The sequence below is a fragment of the Camelina sativa genome, chromosome 3, assembly GCF_030686135.1.
Source record: "Camelina sativa cultivar CO46 ecotype springtype chromosome 3, ASM3068613v1".
NCBI lineage: Eukaryota > Viridiplantae > Streptophyta > Magnoliopsida > Brassicales > Brassicaceae > Camelina > Camelina sativa.
In genome coordinates, this window is record NC_141882.1 from 3,918,545 (window position 1) to 3,933,796 (window position 15,252).

The following is a 15,252-nucleotide window of genomic DNA, read 5'->3' on the forward strand; positions in this document are numbered from 1 at the left end:
CCCAATGGGCCAAAGATGGGCTTATATTTTTTAGACAGCCTTCGACTAAACCAATCTAAACCGGATAAATTATCTGATTTCTGGTTAAAAGTATATATTTTACTCGATGATACTACAACAACAAAAAATACAAAAGTGGTCAAGACTCAGAATCGGTGAAGGAAGGACTCTCTAGGTCAGCCATGCTCGCAGAGGCGAATGACTCGAACGAGTCCATGGTTGAAAGTGAAGATGTTTCTGCGGAATCTGAGTCTTCCTCTTCATCTATCTCAGGGAGGACGATGTGATTATCGTCTTCTTCACACTCATCTTCTTCCGGTTCTGAAGCATCCTCAGACCCCGTCAGTAGCCTGTTGATTGCTGACTTGGCTGCCTCCGTGAACCACTCTGTTTTCGGGAGTGAACTGATGATAGAGACAAGAGAGACTTTTTAAAGTTAAGTTCGATTTTGCGACCCAGTTGGAGAGATTATACAGTGTTTTTTTTCATTACCTTTGTGGGTTGATGCCTCTTTCGGAGAATATGTTGATGGCTCGATTGATCACCACTGATGCATGGTTCTGAACTACTTTAAATGGATACCCCGCAAACCGCGCGATCTCAACTGTGAAGTTCATGTCTAGGATCAACTGCAATACATAACAATAATTTCCAACTTTTAACCCGAATGAACTTCAACATCAAGTTTCAATTATATTCATTGTTTCCCATTCCAAAGGTTCAATCTTTGACCGCTGAGCCTGACCTTGGAGAATAGCTGAGGTATATAAGAGTGGAAAGAGAGCGTGTTATACTCTACCTGTCGCAACCCAGATGGCTGAAGTGGATTTGACTCGTCCTCGAATGCACTCCAAAACTCCTGCTCGTTTGATAGCCAGATTACAACCGTCTCCGTTAATCTCGCTAGTAGAATCTTTTGCAGCTTTTCTTTACCAAGCAAAACATCCCCCGCAATTACGGCCAACTGTTGTAGCTTAGAAAGCAATGCCTGCATAAGAAAGAAGGGATACCGTTGATTCTGCGTGCTAAAACTTATAAACCGGGACTATAAAACTAGATCAAAGAAGAAGACCATACCTGAAACGGTAAAGAGGGCAGATTCGAGTCATCTGGTATTTCGGTTAAATAAATGAGCGCGTCTAATCGTGTTAGCCCTTCCCTGGAGTAGATGAAGCTCAAGACAAACTGCAGACAGAAGTAGTTTCTGACTTTGTCAAATGCTTGAACCATGTGGCGTTTCCATTCTTTCAGTTCTGGTGCAGCGCTACTGTTTAGAGCAGCACTACTCTCACCTTCTCCTCCACCATTTTCAATCTGGAGTTCCCAGACTTTAACAAGTGATTTTGGTAACAGTTCATCAAGTATTGTAAACGCCGCTCCAAGAAGAGCAAGCTGCTCAGAATCTGTCTCAGCTCTAGCGAGTACGTTATTATCTTGGAGCGCAGGGAGACCATCCTCATCTGAATGTCCAGGCAAGGCTTTGATCAGAAAGTCGATGTATTTATCATATAGTTGCAGTATCCTTGTTAATACACTTTCCCCAAAGTGTAACACAACTAGGTGTGTTAACTGATCAAGTATGTCCTGCAAGAACAAACAAAGCTACTATAAGTTTATGCGTCTAGAATCAAAGAAAATGGTAAAATCAGTGTTCAAAAATTAACTTACTTGCACAATTTGCATGAACCGAATGCTACAATCAGTCATCGTAGTATCTGAAGCGATAGCGAATTCAGATAATACTGCCACAAAGTCAGAGGGTGATTCCAAGCCCTCATCAGTTTCAGTCATGTCAAAGATAACCCTTTGAGCCCGTCTAAAATTCAACTCCAAGACTTCTTCAACATAAGGCCGGAACAGCACTAAAAAAAGCTTAGACAAAAATAAGCCTTGTGGTTCCAACACTTTGCAATAGTTAAGACAGTCTTGAAGGCAAACACTGGCTGCACGCAATGCAGAAGCTGTTTCGGAAGGAGAAGCGTTTTCTTTAACCAACCGTACCAAATACTCAACTTCCCTCTCTGCCCACTGGACAACTTTGTTGGAATATGCGGGATTATCATCATCACCAAACATGGCAGTGGATTCTTTCGCAGCCGCTGAGATGTTAGAGAAAACAAGCTTAGACAGAGTAGCAGGGAAAGTGTGTGGACAGCTTGAACATGAAGGAAGAAAGGCCTCGATTCTTCTGCGGAGTCTTGTGGCATAAAACTTAAGAAGCAACTGGTGAGCTGACGGTCCTTTTCCTAGTCTGATCAACCCAGTCAATGCATGCTTCAATTCAGCTACACTAACCGAAGGTTGTTTAGCAATTTTAAGAAGCTGATCCTCAAGAACCGCCTTTCTTTCCATAAAAGCAGACTTGTAAGAGGACATCTCGACTGATCCTTTAAGATCTGGGCAGTTTCTTTCTTCAGCATCCATCGCCTCCAGTGCCTCATCCACTTTATGTTCAGCCAAAAGAAGATCAATTTTCTCAAGAAACTCAGACTTTGGATCAGTTACTTCATCAGGCAAGGGATCATCTTTGTCTTGAACGTCATCTGCATCACCAGCTGATCGATTCCAATCATCCATCTCACGGCAAACTCCAGCCATCAGATCCTGCACAAGAATCCCCTGCGAAGATATATGTTTCCGTAGCTCAACCAACTCGTGCTCCATCTCCACTGCTTCTTCAGATATCCTACACAAACCAAACATAAAGATATACGAATCTTACACCAAACATTAAGCTGATACGAAGAAACTAGCAAACCAAATAACAAAGAGAAGTTAGTTAATATTTACCGTAAGAAAGCAAGGTACTTAGTACGCATATCACCGCACATATTTTCCACAGCATCCTTTAAATCCAAAAGCTCACAGCACAGTTTTCTAATTCCCTGCATTGTTTAACATTACCAAATCTTAGGTTCAACTACTTTCAAGCCAGTGCGTTAAATTCGAGGGTAACTGAGTCCTAATCTAGATCAATCGGAGAAATCGGAAAGAACCCAATTGACATAATCGAAACAAATAAAAAAAAGGAAAGACCTTTTCGGTGAGCGACTGGTGAACGGAATCGATCTTTGACTGAGGAATGATGCTTTCGATATATGGGTACTCGTCGTCTTCCTCGCTGCTCTCCATTGTCTTCTTCGCTCTTTCTATTTCTTTATTTCCCCTCAGTCTTCCTCGGAGTCTCTCTCACTGTCTCAGACACGGTTGCCGAAGAAGCAAAGATAGTGATGCTTTTGGACTCCTCAAACTCCTCTCTCAAGACTTCATTTTTTTTTTGTATAACAAACGGCATATAGTCCAATTCGTCAAATAAAAGACGGCACGGTGTTTTCCAAACGTGAATTCTTTATTTCTCAACTATAAGAAACGGTAATACACCAAATGGTCCAACATTATTTAGTGACAACAAAATGAATTATACATTCAGAACAACAAAACTGAACCAAACAAATCTTTATACAACGAGAGCGTAGTATTATATTTGTTGTAACATTTTTTTTTTGGTAGGTGTATATTTGTTGTAACATTGATTAAGTCATTAAACGGTTAAACCCCCTCACATCAAGATTTGACATTTTGACTTGTATATTGCCATTTACATATCATTTAATGAAACTTCCATAACTTGACGAAGATCAAACCAAACATGTTTACTCGGTGGAATCGTTTCTCTTATTAGATTTCGGTTTAAGGAATCGAGATACTCTAGTCCAGCTATCGGTACCAAGTTTGCAAGAGTACTTACTCCACAACCATAAAAGCAGAGACTTTTTCTTGCTCTTCGCGTAACAATCTTGATCACCTCGAACGTTTCTTCCCAACGAAGAGACACGAAGCGGGCTACGCTCCAAACATTTTCTATAAGCTTCGAGAAAAGGGTCGTCTTCTCTCTTCCTGAAACTTGTAAAATTGGACCTCGAAGTCCTAGCCATATTAGAAGGCGTGAAAGGACAAACAAAAAGAGGGCTTTGCAACATTTCCTCACGATACTCAACATGAGAACATGGTGGTGGCGTAAGTTTCCATTGTAGCTGATCTTCCGTTTTGTTGTGTCTTCTTGAAACTCCAGGCGTTAGTTCCCATGAAAAAGGAACTTTGGCTTTAGATGTTTGATCGAACTCGTAATTTTTTGGACTAAGCATAAATATGTGTGTGTGTATATATCAAGACGGGTATTTTGTTGGCTTCGTTGTAATCGATGGTTGTGTTATTGGAAATTGTATTTTTAGATATGGTGGAGAGTGGCTGACTGGTGTACGTACGTACGTATAAATATAGTGGCTAATTAATCCGAAAAATATGGTTTGATGTGTGTATATTCACCTAAGTTTTGAATATTGTATAGTTGGAATGATAACATCATTATAGGAATCGCTTGGCTATATATATAACCTCCTACTTTATGAATTAGTATATTGATTTCATTTGTCTTGTACGTACCTTATTTTCAAACACAAATACGTTATAACCGAAATTACGCATAATGTTTAGCACAATTCAAATTAATTATAGAATGAATACACAAGTTTACCCGTACGTCTCTGATATCACGCATTAGTATAATTTTGATGCATATGTACGCATTAGTCTAAATATAATAAATAGGCAAAACTACTATACACAACTAATTATTTGCATATATAAGTTGACAAAAAAATGATTTCAAATATAGGTGTAGCTTGATGTGTATGGAGATGGGCCAAAAACAGCCAAATAATGCCGTCTCGCCGTCTTTAATGATTTAAAGAAGGACAAAAAAACGTGAACGGCAGGATTCGAACCTGCGCGGGCAAAGCCCACATGATTTCTAGTCATGCCCGATAACCACTCCGGCACGTCCACTTATTGATTGCTTATTGACTAAATCATATTTTATATATGTTTTAATATCTGAGACTTTTGAAGAAATATTGCAACGCCCAGACTCTGTGTATTAGGATAAATTGCTAACAATGCAGATAAGCTCTTAAAATCTTTTAAAAAAGTATTACAAATGGCTACGTTTAACAACTGGTTTAGTAAATCAGAAAAACAATTGAAGTATCATATGAAAAAAATCAACGCATTCCACCAAAGCAAAATGATATCAATTGAATTGATCAAGTACTTGCTGAAGAATGATCTTCATGATAATTAAAATACCAAATGTTTTTGAACGTTATTTATTCTCTCATAACCAAACATCCGTTATTCCTCTATTTATTTTGGCCTTTTTCCAACTGAGTTTGGTTGTTTCTTTTTTTTTCCAACGAGGTTTAGGTTGTTTCCTTATCTATCTTAAGCTTGGGTTGCAACAAAAAAAAAATTGGAAATATCGATCACAAAGATGATGATGATGATCAAGGAAAAAAAAAAGCTACTTATACATGATTCTATGTTTCTATCTTGATTCCTGTCTCAGACTCAGAGAATGAGTCAGATGCTAGCATAATGGATTGTAGCTTAATGCTTGGTTTACAAGTGAAAGGCTCATGTCAAGCATCTCATTCTCATGTATGATGTCTCTCTATTCTAATGATAGCTAAAGCATACTCTTTTCACGAGAATTAAATTATATCAATAGCTGCTTGAACGTAATACATATATTCTCATAAGCAAAACCTTCCATTATTTCTCTGTTTCTCTTGTTTCATCTCAAGAAACCCAAAAAGATGCCAAAAAAAAAAAAAAAGACATGAAAGACGAAAATAGGAAAAACACAACCGTGAGAAGAAACAAAACCAATATATGTTATTGATCGAGAGAAGTAGTAGAGACGCTTTTGATTCTTCGATGGTCAAAATCATCCAGGGAGAGATTGAGTTGTTTCAATTAAGCAGCGACGACTTTTTCCTTAGCGGCATTATCTCCTCCTCCTTCAAGCTGGCTCAAGTTTCCTTTCTCCTTAATCAGCTGAAGATGATGATGCTTGCAATAAAGCTTACCCTCGTGAGCTATGTAATTCGACGGGCTTATCGTGCAGCCTCCATGTGTACACTTGAAGCAACTCTTGTGGTACAATGTCCCATTCACCGACACCTTCACAAAGTCCACATAGTAACTAGTAAGCAGGCAAAGTTATAGAACAATGTAGCAATATCAAAGATTCTAATGTTTGAAAATATACTAGACTGCTTCAGCTCTGGTTCAGGCCAAGAACAGATCATATTTGTTATGTAAAGAATCTAAGAATCTTCTTTTAGATTTGAATACCTTCTCAATTGGATACACGGTTTTATCGCAGCCAACGCATTTCTCTCGTGTTCCTCCAAACATATTCGACACTTTGGTTCCAGCAGGTCTCTGTAATGTAAAATGCTCTCAGATCAAGAACCTCAAAAACATTATCAAGAACAGGTAAAGTTTTTTTTTTTTTTTGTTATGCTGTCTGAAAATTACCTCTCCCTCCAAAGGCCTATCCGGTTTTCCAATCTTTGGTGTCCCTATATACATAATAGAATCAAAACTTTAATTTCAAATCTCCAAATTTAAAATCACCCCTCCCTCCCAAAGTTGTTTTTTTTTTTTCACATTTTGATCTGTTTTCTTACCTTCGAAGCTCTTCTCAAGACTACCAGTTCTCTTGAAGTTTTGATCGAAATGTGGTCTGCAATAGAGAACTCCTTCAAAGGAGTTGTAATTGCTAAGCTGTTTCATCAAAAAACTTTAGACCAATCAGATTCATCATCTCCATGAACTCAAAGATATCTATACTTAATTGATTGGTCTTCTTTATCTATGTATCAACTAGATCTACTACTTCAGGGTTTATATATCAGAAATCATGACAAAAATACAGTAAGAACTATAAGGAGCCAGAAGCAAAAGAACCAAACCTTGAGAGTTCCTTTGCAATGGTGACATCGGAAACAGGCTTTGTGGTAAACCCGGTTATCAGCGGTTAACTTGTCGACAAGATAAACGGTTTTGTCACAAGCCATGCATTTCTGGGTTGTTCCTGCAAACGCCATTCTTGTTCTGTGTTCTTGTAAAGGGATCAGACTTGTGATAAAGAAGCTCAATGGTCTTGAGGGATAGATAAATTAAAAGAGGAATAAGATGAAGATGAAAGAAAGAGATTGTCAATTATTGTTGCTTGGGTTTTTAATATGGGGACCGGATATGTTGAAAAATGAACATGTCTCTCTTCTTCTCTTCTTTTCTCATTTTAAAGTGTAACGAAATTTAAAGCTGGAAAATAATTCAAATTTCTAATAAAATTGTGGCAAAATAATGTTCAAAATTAGTTGTGTAAGAATTTGTTTGCATTACTATTTATAATTAATGTATATAACAACTAAACAGTCTATTTGTAGATATACTACTAGCTCTAAAATTTGAAAATTTTGCTAATTCAAAATCGAATATTTGGGGTTTTTTCTGACAATATCCTAGCTTTGTTTTGTCATTGTCTAATCCACAAAACAAGATAAACGATGAGTAGATGAATAGATATTAAAAAAAAAAAAATGTACTATAAAAAAAGGTTCCAACGGCTTTTTTGTGTGTCTCTTAATTATATTTGTCCGAACTTGATGTAAGCACCCGTCAATATCTGTCTTCTTGATATATTTTCAACATTAACTTGGTGGTTCTTTATCCAAATTAGCTAACTAGCTTAGAGAATGCATGCAAATTAGCTAATTCAAGACAATGCTCAATACTATTTCTTTAAGCTGATTTAGGAGCAAGAAAAAAAGTGAACAGTGAAATTAATTTCACTCTCTCTCTGTAGGGGTAGAAGCTGAGGAGCAAAGAAAATAGAACAGGGAAAACCAACTGGAAAGAATCTTTGTCTGTGGTTTAGATAATGATTAAAAGCTGTATTGGCTGTGTGGTGAATTAGTTGGAAATCTCTATATATATATATATCTTTTTTTTTTTTAAATAGTGTCTGTATACTGTTGTATATATAAAAATGAAAAATATCTGAAACATGCTTTACCATAAAGGCTTTATGATGAGCTGTAATATTGACATAATTGGTTGAAGAGAATGAGTGATCATAATGATACCTAACATCTTCTTTTATTTAATCAAAAACACCTAACTTTATTTTTATTTTGTTACTAATATAGGACTCAAAAACAAAAATTTGTTGCCACTGCTTAGATTTATGGGCTTTCCCTTTTCTGTCTGCATGGGCCTCCTCTCTTTATTATTACTTAATTGCAAACATTCTTTTTTAATTTTATTTTTGTCAGTCACTTAATAATGAAAGCGTTTAAACCTGCTTTCTTCTCATAGTTTCTCAAGATGCTAGTTTGCTGACTGACTGGAGGAAAAATGAAAAGAGAGGGTGATTGAAACGTAAAGTTAAAGCACAAAACTGTTTCGTAATATTTTGGAATATAAAATAATATGGTGAAAGTAAAGAGAAAAACAAAACTGAAAGTAATGTGGGGCGATATTTTAGTTGTAAGAAAAAATAGCTTAATATATTTGTATAAAAAAAATTCTTCATTTTCTACTTTTAAAAATTAAGAAGAACAAATCTTCACAAAATGACAGAAACGAATGATGCTTGCTAAAATTAAATTAGGTGATCAATTTACCAAAAAGACAAATACAGATATTTTTACCGATGATAGAGACGTGAATCTGTTTTGGCCAATAATATAAATGGGCTCTCAATTAAAGCCCAATTAAAAAGAGACCACACACCTACCTAGTAACGAACTAGTAGAGAGAGGGTCAACTGTCCGAGCGTTGACCAAATCTTTTCACTTCCCCCTGCTTCTTCCACCTTCTCAACCTCACCGCCTTTCTCTCTCCGGCCAAATCTCCCCGGCGATCGTTTGTCGATCTCTGACTTTTTATCACCGGTTAGAATTCCTTCTCCGCTTTCTTCGGTACTCTTTTTCACATTAATCCGGTTCGTTTAAGTTCCTATCACAAAACCGATGAAGCTTCGTTAGATATGGGGTTTGTGAAGATAGGTGAAGGTATATTAGGTGCAATTATATGCATAGATAAGGTCTGATTTTGTAGAACCTAAAGATCATGGGGAATCAAGCTAAAGTTTTGATCTTTTCCTTTTCACTATTAATAACAGACCAACCTGTCTACAAAAGAATTCTATAGAAAGTTTGATGAGAACTTAGATTATTGTGTGTGTGTGTGTTTGTGTCAATTTGATTTCTTGATTTTTGAATTGTGATGATGAAGGAAAATAAAAAAAGATGGCGACTTTGGTTGATCCACCAAACGGGATTAGGAATGAAGGAAAACATTACTTCTCAATGTGGCAAACTCTGTTTGAGATCGACACTAAATACATGCCAATCAAGCCGATTGGTCGTGGAGCCTATGGTGTAGTCTGCTCCTCTGTTAACACTGATACAAACGAGAAAGTCGCTATCAAGAAGATTCACAATGTCTACGAGAATAGGATCGATGCGTTGAGGACTCTCCGGGAGCTCAAGCTTCTACGCCATCTTCGGCATGAGAATGTCATTGCTTTGAAAGATGTCATGATGCCAGTTCATAAGACGAGCTTTAAGGATGTTTATCTTGTTTATGAGCTGATGGACACTGATCTTCATCAGATTATCAAGTCTTCTCAAGTTCTAAGTAACGATCACTGCCAATACTTCTTGTTCCAGGTATGTTATTTGATTCCCACTCACCTGTTTTTGGTTCTAGCTTTGTATAAGATTTTGTTTTTTTTTGATTAGTTGCTTCGAGGGCTCAAGTATCTTCATTCAGCCAACATCCTTCACCGAGATTTGAAACCTGGTAACCTCCTTGTCAACGCAAACTGCGACTTGAAAATATGTGATTTTGGGCTTGCGCGGACGAGCAACACCAAGGGTCAGTTCATGACTGAATACGTTGTGACTCGTTGGTACCGAGCTCCTGAGCTTCTCCTCTGCTGTGACAATTACGGAACATCTATTGATGTTTGGTCTGTTGGTTGCATTTTCGGTGAGCTTCTTGGTAGGAAACCCATATTCCAAGGAACTGAATGTCTAAACCAGCTTAAGCTCATTGTCAACATTCTCGGAAGCCAAAGAGAAGAAGATCTTGAGTTCATAGATAACCCAAAAGCTAAAAGATACATCAGATCACTCCCGTACTCACATGTGATGTCATTATCCAGGCTTTACCCGGGCGCTAATGTTTTGGCCATCGACCTTCTTCAGAAAATGCTTGTTTTTGACCCGTCAAAGAGGATTAGTGTCACTGAAGCGCTTCAGCATCCATACATGGCACCGCTATATGACCCGAATGCAAACCCTCCGGCTCAAGTTCCTATCGATCTTGATGTAGATGAGGATTTGAAAGAGGACATGATAAGAGAAATGATGTGGAATGAGATGCTTCATTACCAGCCACAAGCTTCAATCTTAAACACTGAGCTCTGAGCTCAAGTCCTGTACTCACGAAGGGTAATCTACAGAAATTCTTCTTCTACGTATGCCTGATTCTCATCATGTTGTCTATAGAGAGAGTATTGAAAAATAAGATGAAGAATAACTTGCAGTTTAAGCGAGTAGTGATGCCACGGAAGCTGTGTGTTTTTTTAATTGCAAGCTTCAAGTGTGTCTGTAACATATGTACGTAGAGAGTGCTCTGTTTCTGTTTGTTTGTTTCTCTCAGAACTTTAAACCCTATAATGCAATCCAAGGCTTTTGATAAATCAAGTTTTCATATACAGTAGTTGTAGTCTCTTATAGTTTATGTATTCTTTTATATGAATATCTGATGATCACATGCCTTCTCATACATATATGCCTTTGGACCGAATCTAACTTTACCAAATCGGAAACAAAATACGTTTTATAATTTCTTAATTAAGTTCTATAAAATTATGTAGTACACCATCCTTATTTATTTATCACATGATATGCTTCTTTTTTTTGTCAACACCATGACATGATACATGTTGCTTCTGTTGGTTTAAACTTTAAAGCCTTAAAAGCTTTTTCTTCTATGTCAACGTTCCTTCTCATATAATAACTCGTTTTCTTTTCATTGTAGAAAACTAAAATCCAAATTTTGTAAAACCATCAGAAGTTTAAATTTACAGTGAATATCGCAACTTGATGCTTATGGTTGAATCACCTTTTTTTTTTTTTTCCAAGTCAAAACTTAGCTAATTAACAATTACTTATGTATGATCAACCTAAAAACAAAACGAATACACCATCATGGACAAAAAATTCTAGCTTCTTCCGCAAGAAAGTCAATCAGTAAAGATCAGCAAAATACATCTAGGATGACGTTTCACTCGGTAGCAAACTTATCTTCTATTCATCCCCAGGACTAAAAATTGTTAAAAATACGTGATCTGATCAATTTTATCACATTTAATGAGATCTGGTCAATTCACCAATCCATTTGTTTATCTTATAATAATACTATCTACAATTAGTTTAAGAAGACAAGTCACATTATGATAACAATAAAGCCGTCTCTCTTGTCCAAATACTAAATCTTGCGCCTAACCACTCCTCCATAAACAAAAATTCTTTCAAGCTCTCTCAAATTGTCACAACTCCTAACACACACATAAAGAACTAGTAGTAAAACCAGAGGATCTCTCGTTGATTGGATCAAATCGAATTGAAGATATGTTGAGTCCGTTTTCGTCACCGAGGAGATCGAGGAAAGGAGGCAATAAAGAAAGCAAGAATCCTTATTCAAACCAAGGACTCGAAAAGTTCTCTGCGCTTGTCTCTGAGCTAGATGAGAAAAGACAGAGCATTTACGCGAAGAGGCTTGATTCTGATGGACCGCCTCTTGTTCGGTTTATGTTCACTAGCTCCGGAGAGTGCGTTCCCGTAATGATCAAGACAAAGAGGGCAGCTGCAGGTCAGAAGAAGAATGTTCAAGACGATTTCAAAGTCGTGACCGAATCAAAAACTAAAGAAGAGAAAGAAACCAAGAGAATAGAGACAGGAACAGAGAAGAAACAGAGCTGTGTGTTGAACGAGAATCTGAAGAAGATTTCGAGACCGAACCATTTCTTACCCGTGACAGTGGTGTTGGTTCTAATCTTCTTGGTGATTTTCGGACGAACCGTCTCGATCATGTGCACTTGTATCGTTTGGTACTTGGTTCCAATGATCAAGGAACATAGCAGAAACAGAGGATCAACAACGTACGAGTCGAAGAAGAGAAAGAAGAAACATAATATCGAAAACAGAGCAGCATCGTTTAACCAGAAGACGGCTGTTCGTGACCAAACTGTTCATAAGGATAAATTTATGCATCTGGCTGCTCCTGGTAAAACCCGGTGACAAATTTTGAAACTCATTTTTTTTGGTTTGTGAAAGTTCTTTTATTCGTTTCATCTAACATTTCTCATTGATTCGTTTGGTTCTTTCTTTTTTGGTTTTGTTCATAGCTGTTAATTTAGATACATAACTTAATTCTTTGTTTCGCTCTTTCAAATGCTATGTAACTATTCAAACATATCATTTTCTTCTTGGTCGTGGTTCAGTGTCTCTTGTATAAATTTCGAAATTTCGTCCAATTTGATGATCTGTAAATGGGATTTTTTTTTTTTTTTTTTGCTTTGGGAGATTTTGGGGTTTGTTGTATATTGGACAACCTGTACTATTCATTTGTTTATTATATATTGTCACGCTTGGTTTTCTTTAAGGAAATAGCACGATACGATACCGCTGGACAGTATCTTAAAATGTTTTAGATTGCAATTTAAAAAAAAAAAAAAATAGTAGTCCAAGATTTTGGAAATTGGTTATCCTACGCAGGTATATCATATCTGAACCGTGTAAACCCGGCCCAAAGAATAGACTGAATGTGATGAGTCCATGTCCCAAAATTGACGAAAAAAGATTGATGAACTTTTTGTAAGCTAAAGAGAATATGAACATGGTTAATTGATGACACTGCGTGCATTGTTTTAACAAGCTGAATACCGCATGCATAGACAAGAAAATGGTATTACCGGTAACGACAATTGTATAATGTTGTAACATGACCCTATCAATCATATTTGTTGTATAGATATTCTTCAAAGATAATAATGATTTAGTTAAACTTGAAGTTTTAATTCGTTAATTAATACTGTGTGTCAACTAATAATGATATACTACTATTGTAAGTAATCAAAGATTTTGGATTTGAAAAGCAAGTTTATTTGACCAAAGACCAGAAATGAATAACGTGTAGGTGTGACAGTGTACGAGAGAGAGAGAGAGAGAGAGAGGCTGATTCGTACGGTAAAGTTCGTAACCGAGACAAAAAAAAGACCAGCTGGTTTCAATTACGTGGCATATTTCGAAAACAAAAGTATAGACACACACTAAAGCCAGTCACTCTTGGTTTGTCACTAGGTTAGGTTCATATTGCAGACTTGTCTGTTCTCTCACCGCCGGTAATTTCACTCTTCATTCACATCCTCAATTTTTTTTTTGTCTGTCGTTTCGTTTCTTTTCGATCTACTGAAACTTATTGTTGTCTCCGTTTTGTTTCCAACTCTGTAGTTTTCTCACTGAGACGATTCGAGAATAACCGAAGATGAACAGAGACGAAGAGGAGGAATGCAGAAGAAACCAAGAAGCATTCAAGAGGTTCTTCGAACACATCCCAAGGACCGCGATAGTGGCCGTGCTTTCCTACTTCCTCCACGACACTGTGACTAACTACGACAGAGACCCGAGCAAGCCTTTCTCCACCGCTCTCGCGTACCCCGCCGTTGGCTACGTCTTGTTTCAGTTCGCACACGCCTTTGCACGCGCCGCCAACCATCCTCATGAGTATCCGGTTCTCGACGTTCTCTCTATTCTCTGTGGGTTTGCTGTCGTTTTCATTGCTTTCGCTGCCTTCTTCCACTACTACTGAGTGATGAGTCAAACCCGGCCCGAGTTTGGTTTTTTCTAAATAAAAAATAATAATAATCTTTATCATAACGAGTTTCGATTTTATTTCATGTAACGAATCTTTGGGTCATTAATGTTATCTTTTAAACAACTTTGATTTGACGCACGTCGATCGGTTTATAAATTATAATGGCTTTATCATTTTTGAGTTATGACTAAAAATTATGGAAATCTCTTAAGCTAGTTAATACGATGAATGTGATGTGAAATTAATGGTTAACCTCTGTTTAGTGTTGTTAACACACTAAATCTGAAGACGCCTTTTTTTTTTTTTCTATTGTCTTTTTTTGTTAGTTTTACACTTTTACTAGGATCTTGGATATTTTTACTAGGATGGATCGATTTTCTGCAAACCGGTTTTGAAATTATCGAAAACCAATGATCCCAAGCTGGTTCACCAAATTTCAAGTCCTCTCCGGAATGTTCTAGAATTAGATGAGTGGGGGACTTGTCGAGTAAAAGCCGTACAGTTTTTTGGGCTTTAAGAAATTGAGAGGCCCACTATCTTTACTTTAATAACCCTGACTCACTCACTCTTTCCGTTTCCTCACATTTCATTTCAACAAAGAACTTTTAACAATGGAGTCGTCCTCGAAATCGGTTCTTGTGTGGAAAAAGAGATCCGCCGGCGAATCTTCTTCCGAGATCGAGGAAGCGGTGGCGAGTCTTACGATGTCTTCCAACAAGATTACGCTGATCAGCTCCGACGGCGTGTCGTTCGAGATCGACGAAGCGGTGGCCCGTCAGTTTCTGATCGTAGCGCACATGATCGAAGACGACTGCGCCGACAAAGCGATTCCGGTTGATAACGTGACCGGAGACATCCTGGCCTTGGTAATCGAGTACGGAGAGAAGCACGTGGAGGAAGCTGGTGTTAAGCTTGACGAAGAGGAAGAGGAGGAGGCGAAGAAGAAGCTGGACGAGTGGGACGCAGAGTTCGTGGAGAAGATAGTTCTGGAGACGGTGTTCAGACTCATCCTGGCGGCGAACTTTCTCAACTACGAAGGTCTTCTCGGTTTCGCTAGCCAGACGGTTGCTGATTACATCAAGGACAAATCGCCAGAAGAAGTTCGAGAGATCTTCCACATCGAGAACGATTTCACACCTGAGGAGGAAGCAGAGATTCGCAAGGAGAACGCTTGGACTTTCAATGAAGACGATAAGTAAGAAGATTGTAGATTTTTAGGGTTTTTTTTTTGTTCTCTTTTGTTTTTCCCCCCTTTTTTAGATTCGGTGAATGGGTTTCATCTGAAGCGTGTGATTTGACTTGGTCTCTAGGTTATCTTCTCTGTTTAGTACTACTCTTAATGTTCTTGCTCTGTTAGCGTACTGATTCTGATTCTGGATGGATCTGGTTAAAAACCCTAATTGAAAAAACTCAGTGTTCTTGATATTACTCAACCGGTTCTGAATTCTC

The 15,252-nt window shown here is 37.7% G+C and overlaps 5 protein-coding genes, 1 long non-coding RNA gene and 1 other non-coding gene across 8 annotated transcripts; 4 read left to right on the top strand and 3 right to left on the bottom strand.

Annotated features, from left to right (window-relative positions):
* Positions 1 to 46: 46 nt before the first annotated feature.
* On the bottom strand, positions 47 to 3,430 carry LOC104778653 (exocyst complex component EXO84C). The gene is made up of 7 exons (XM_087498437.1): positions 3,037 to 3,430; positions 2,791 to 2,885; positions 1,669 to 2,686; positions 1,078 to 1,584; positions 800 to 988; positions 493 to 629; positions 47 to 404 (listed from the first exon to the last, which is right to left on the bottom strand). The coding sequence occupies exons 1-7, from the start codon at positions 3,130 to 3,132 to the stop codon at positions 140 to 142; spliced, it is 2,307 nt and encodes a 768-aa protein (XP_087354563.1). The 5' UTR covers positions 3,133 to 3,430; the 3' UTR covers positions 47 to 139.
* A 1,333-nt stretch (positions 3,431 to 4,763) lies between these two features.
* Positions 4,764 to 4,845, bottom strand: TRNAS-AGA (transfer RNA serine (anticodon AGA)). Its single transcript has one exon. It is a non-coding gene; the product is annotated as a tRNA-Ser (tRNA).
* A 692-nt stretch (positions 4,846 to 5,537) lies between these two features.
* On the bottom strand, positions 5,538 to 7,821 carry LOC104768480 (LIM domain-containing protein WLIM1). The gene is made up of 5 exons (XM_010492480.3): positions 6,819 to 7,821; positions 6,534 to 6,630; positions 6,382 to 6,425; positions 6,196 to 6,285; positions 5,538 to 6,021 (listed from the first exon to the last, which is right to left on the bottom strand). The coding sequence occupies exons 1-5, from the start codon at positions 6,951 to 6,953 to the stop codon at positions 5,815 to 5,817; spliced, it is 573 nt and encodes a 190-aa protein (XP_010490782.1). The 5' UTR covers positions 6,954 to 7,821; the 3' UTR covers positions 5,538 to 5,814.
* An 808-nt stretch (positions 7,822 to 8,629) lies between these two features.
* LOC104768489 (mitogen-activated protein kinase 1) lies at positions 8,630 to 10,624 on the top strand. 2 transcript variants are annotated; one of them, XM_010492490.2, is made up of 3 exons: positions 8,630 to 8,807; positions 9,151 to 9,587; positions 9,660 to 10,624. In XM_010492490.2, the coding sequence occupies exons 2-3, from the start codon at positions 9,165 to 9,167 to the stop codon at positions 10,347 to 10,349; spliced, it is 1,113 nt and encodes a 370-aa protein (XP_010490792.2). In that variant the 5' UTR covers positions 8,630 to 8,807; positions 9,151 to 9,164; the 3' UTR covers positions 10,350 to 10,624. The 2 variants fall into 2 exon arrangements, with proteins under 2 accessions (XP_010490792.2, XP_010490799.2); XM_010492497.3 differs by having other exon boundaries at positions 8,653 to 8,927.
* Positions 10,625 to 11,407: 783 nt separating this feature from the next.
* On the top strand, positions 11,408 to 12,596 carry LOC104768503 (uncharacterized). Its single transcript, XM_010492510.2, has one exon. The coding sequence runs from the start codon at positions 11,559 to 11,561 to the stop codon at positions 12,225 to 12,227; it is 669 nt and encodes a 222-aa protein (XP_010490812.1). The 5' UTR covers positions 11,408 to 11,558; the 3' UTR covers positions 12,228 to 12,596.
* A 685-nt stretch (positions 12,597 to 13,281) lies between these two features.
* On the top strand, positions 13,282 to 13,924 carry LOC147946560 (uncharacterized). Its single transcript, XR_015588548.1, has 2 exons — positions 13,282 to 13,330; positions 13,440 to 13,924. It is a non-coding gene; the product is annotated as an uncharacterized LOC147946560 (long non-coding RNA).
* Positions 13,925 to 14,311: 387 nt separating this feature from the next.
* Positions 14,312 to 15,231, top strand: LOC104768515 (SKP1-like protein 18). The gene has a single exon (XM_010492521.3). It carries the CDS (start codon positions 14,415 to 14,417, stop codon positions 15,000 to 15,002), a length of 588 nt encoding a protein of 195 aa, XP_010490823.2. The 5' UTR covers positions 14,312 to 14,414; the 3' UTR covers positions 15,003 to 15,231.
* The last annotated feature ends 21 nt before the right edge of the window (positions 15,232 to 15,252 follow it).

Excerpts from the sequence above, each read along its gene's own strand:
- LOC104778653 (XM_087498437.1), bottom strand. The coding sequence starts at position 3,132 with ATGGAGAGCAGCGAGGAAGACGACGAGTACCCATATATCGAAAGCATC. Across the intron at positions 2,687-2,790 it reads AAGTACCTTGCTTTCTTACG|GATATCTGAAGAAGCAGTGG; the intron begins GTAAATATTAAC and ends TGGTTTGTGTAG. Across the intron at positions 989-1,077 it reads TGCCCTCTTTACCGTTTCAG|GCATTGCTTTCTAAGCTACA; the intron begins GTATGGTCTTCT and ends TTTCTTATGCAG.
- LOC104768480 (XM_010492480.3), bottom strand. The coding sequence starts at position 6,953 with ATGGCGTTTGCAGGAACAACCCAGAAATGCATGGCTTGTGACAAAACC. Across the intron at positions 6,286-6,381 it reads ATAGGCCTTTGGAGGGAGAG|AGACCTGCTGGAACCAAAGT; the intron begins GTAATTTTCAGA and ends TTTACATTACAG. Across the intron at positions 6,022-6,195 it reads CCGTGTATCCAATTGAGAAG|GTGTCGGTGAATGGGACATT; the intron begins GTATTCAAATCT and ends GACTTTGTGAAG.
- LOC104768489 (XM_010492490.2), top strand. The coding sequence starts at position 9,165 with ATGGCGACTTTGGTTGATCCACCAAACGGGATTAGGAATGAAGGAAAA. Across the intron at positions 9,588-9,659 it reads GCCAATACTTCTTGTTCCAG|TTGCTTCGAGGGCTCAAGTA; the intron begins GTATGTTATTTG and ends TTTTTTGATTAG.
- LOC104768503 (XM_010492510.2), top strand. The coding sequence starts at position 11,559 with ATGTTGAGTCCGTTTTCGTCACCGAGGAGATCGAGGAAAGGAGGCAAT.
- LOC104768515 (XM_010492521.3), top strand. The coding sequence starts at position 14,415 with ATGGAGTCGTCCTCGAAATCGGTTCTTGTGTGGAAAAAGAGATCCGCC.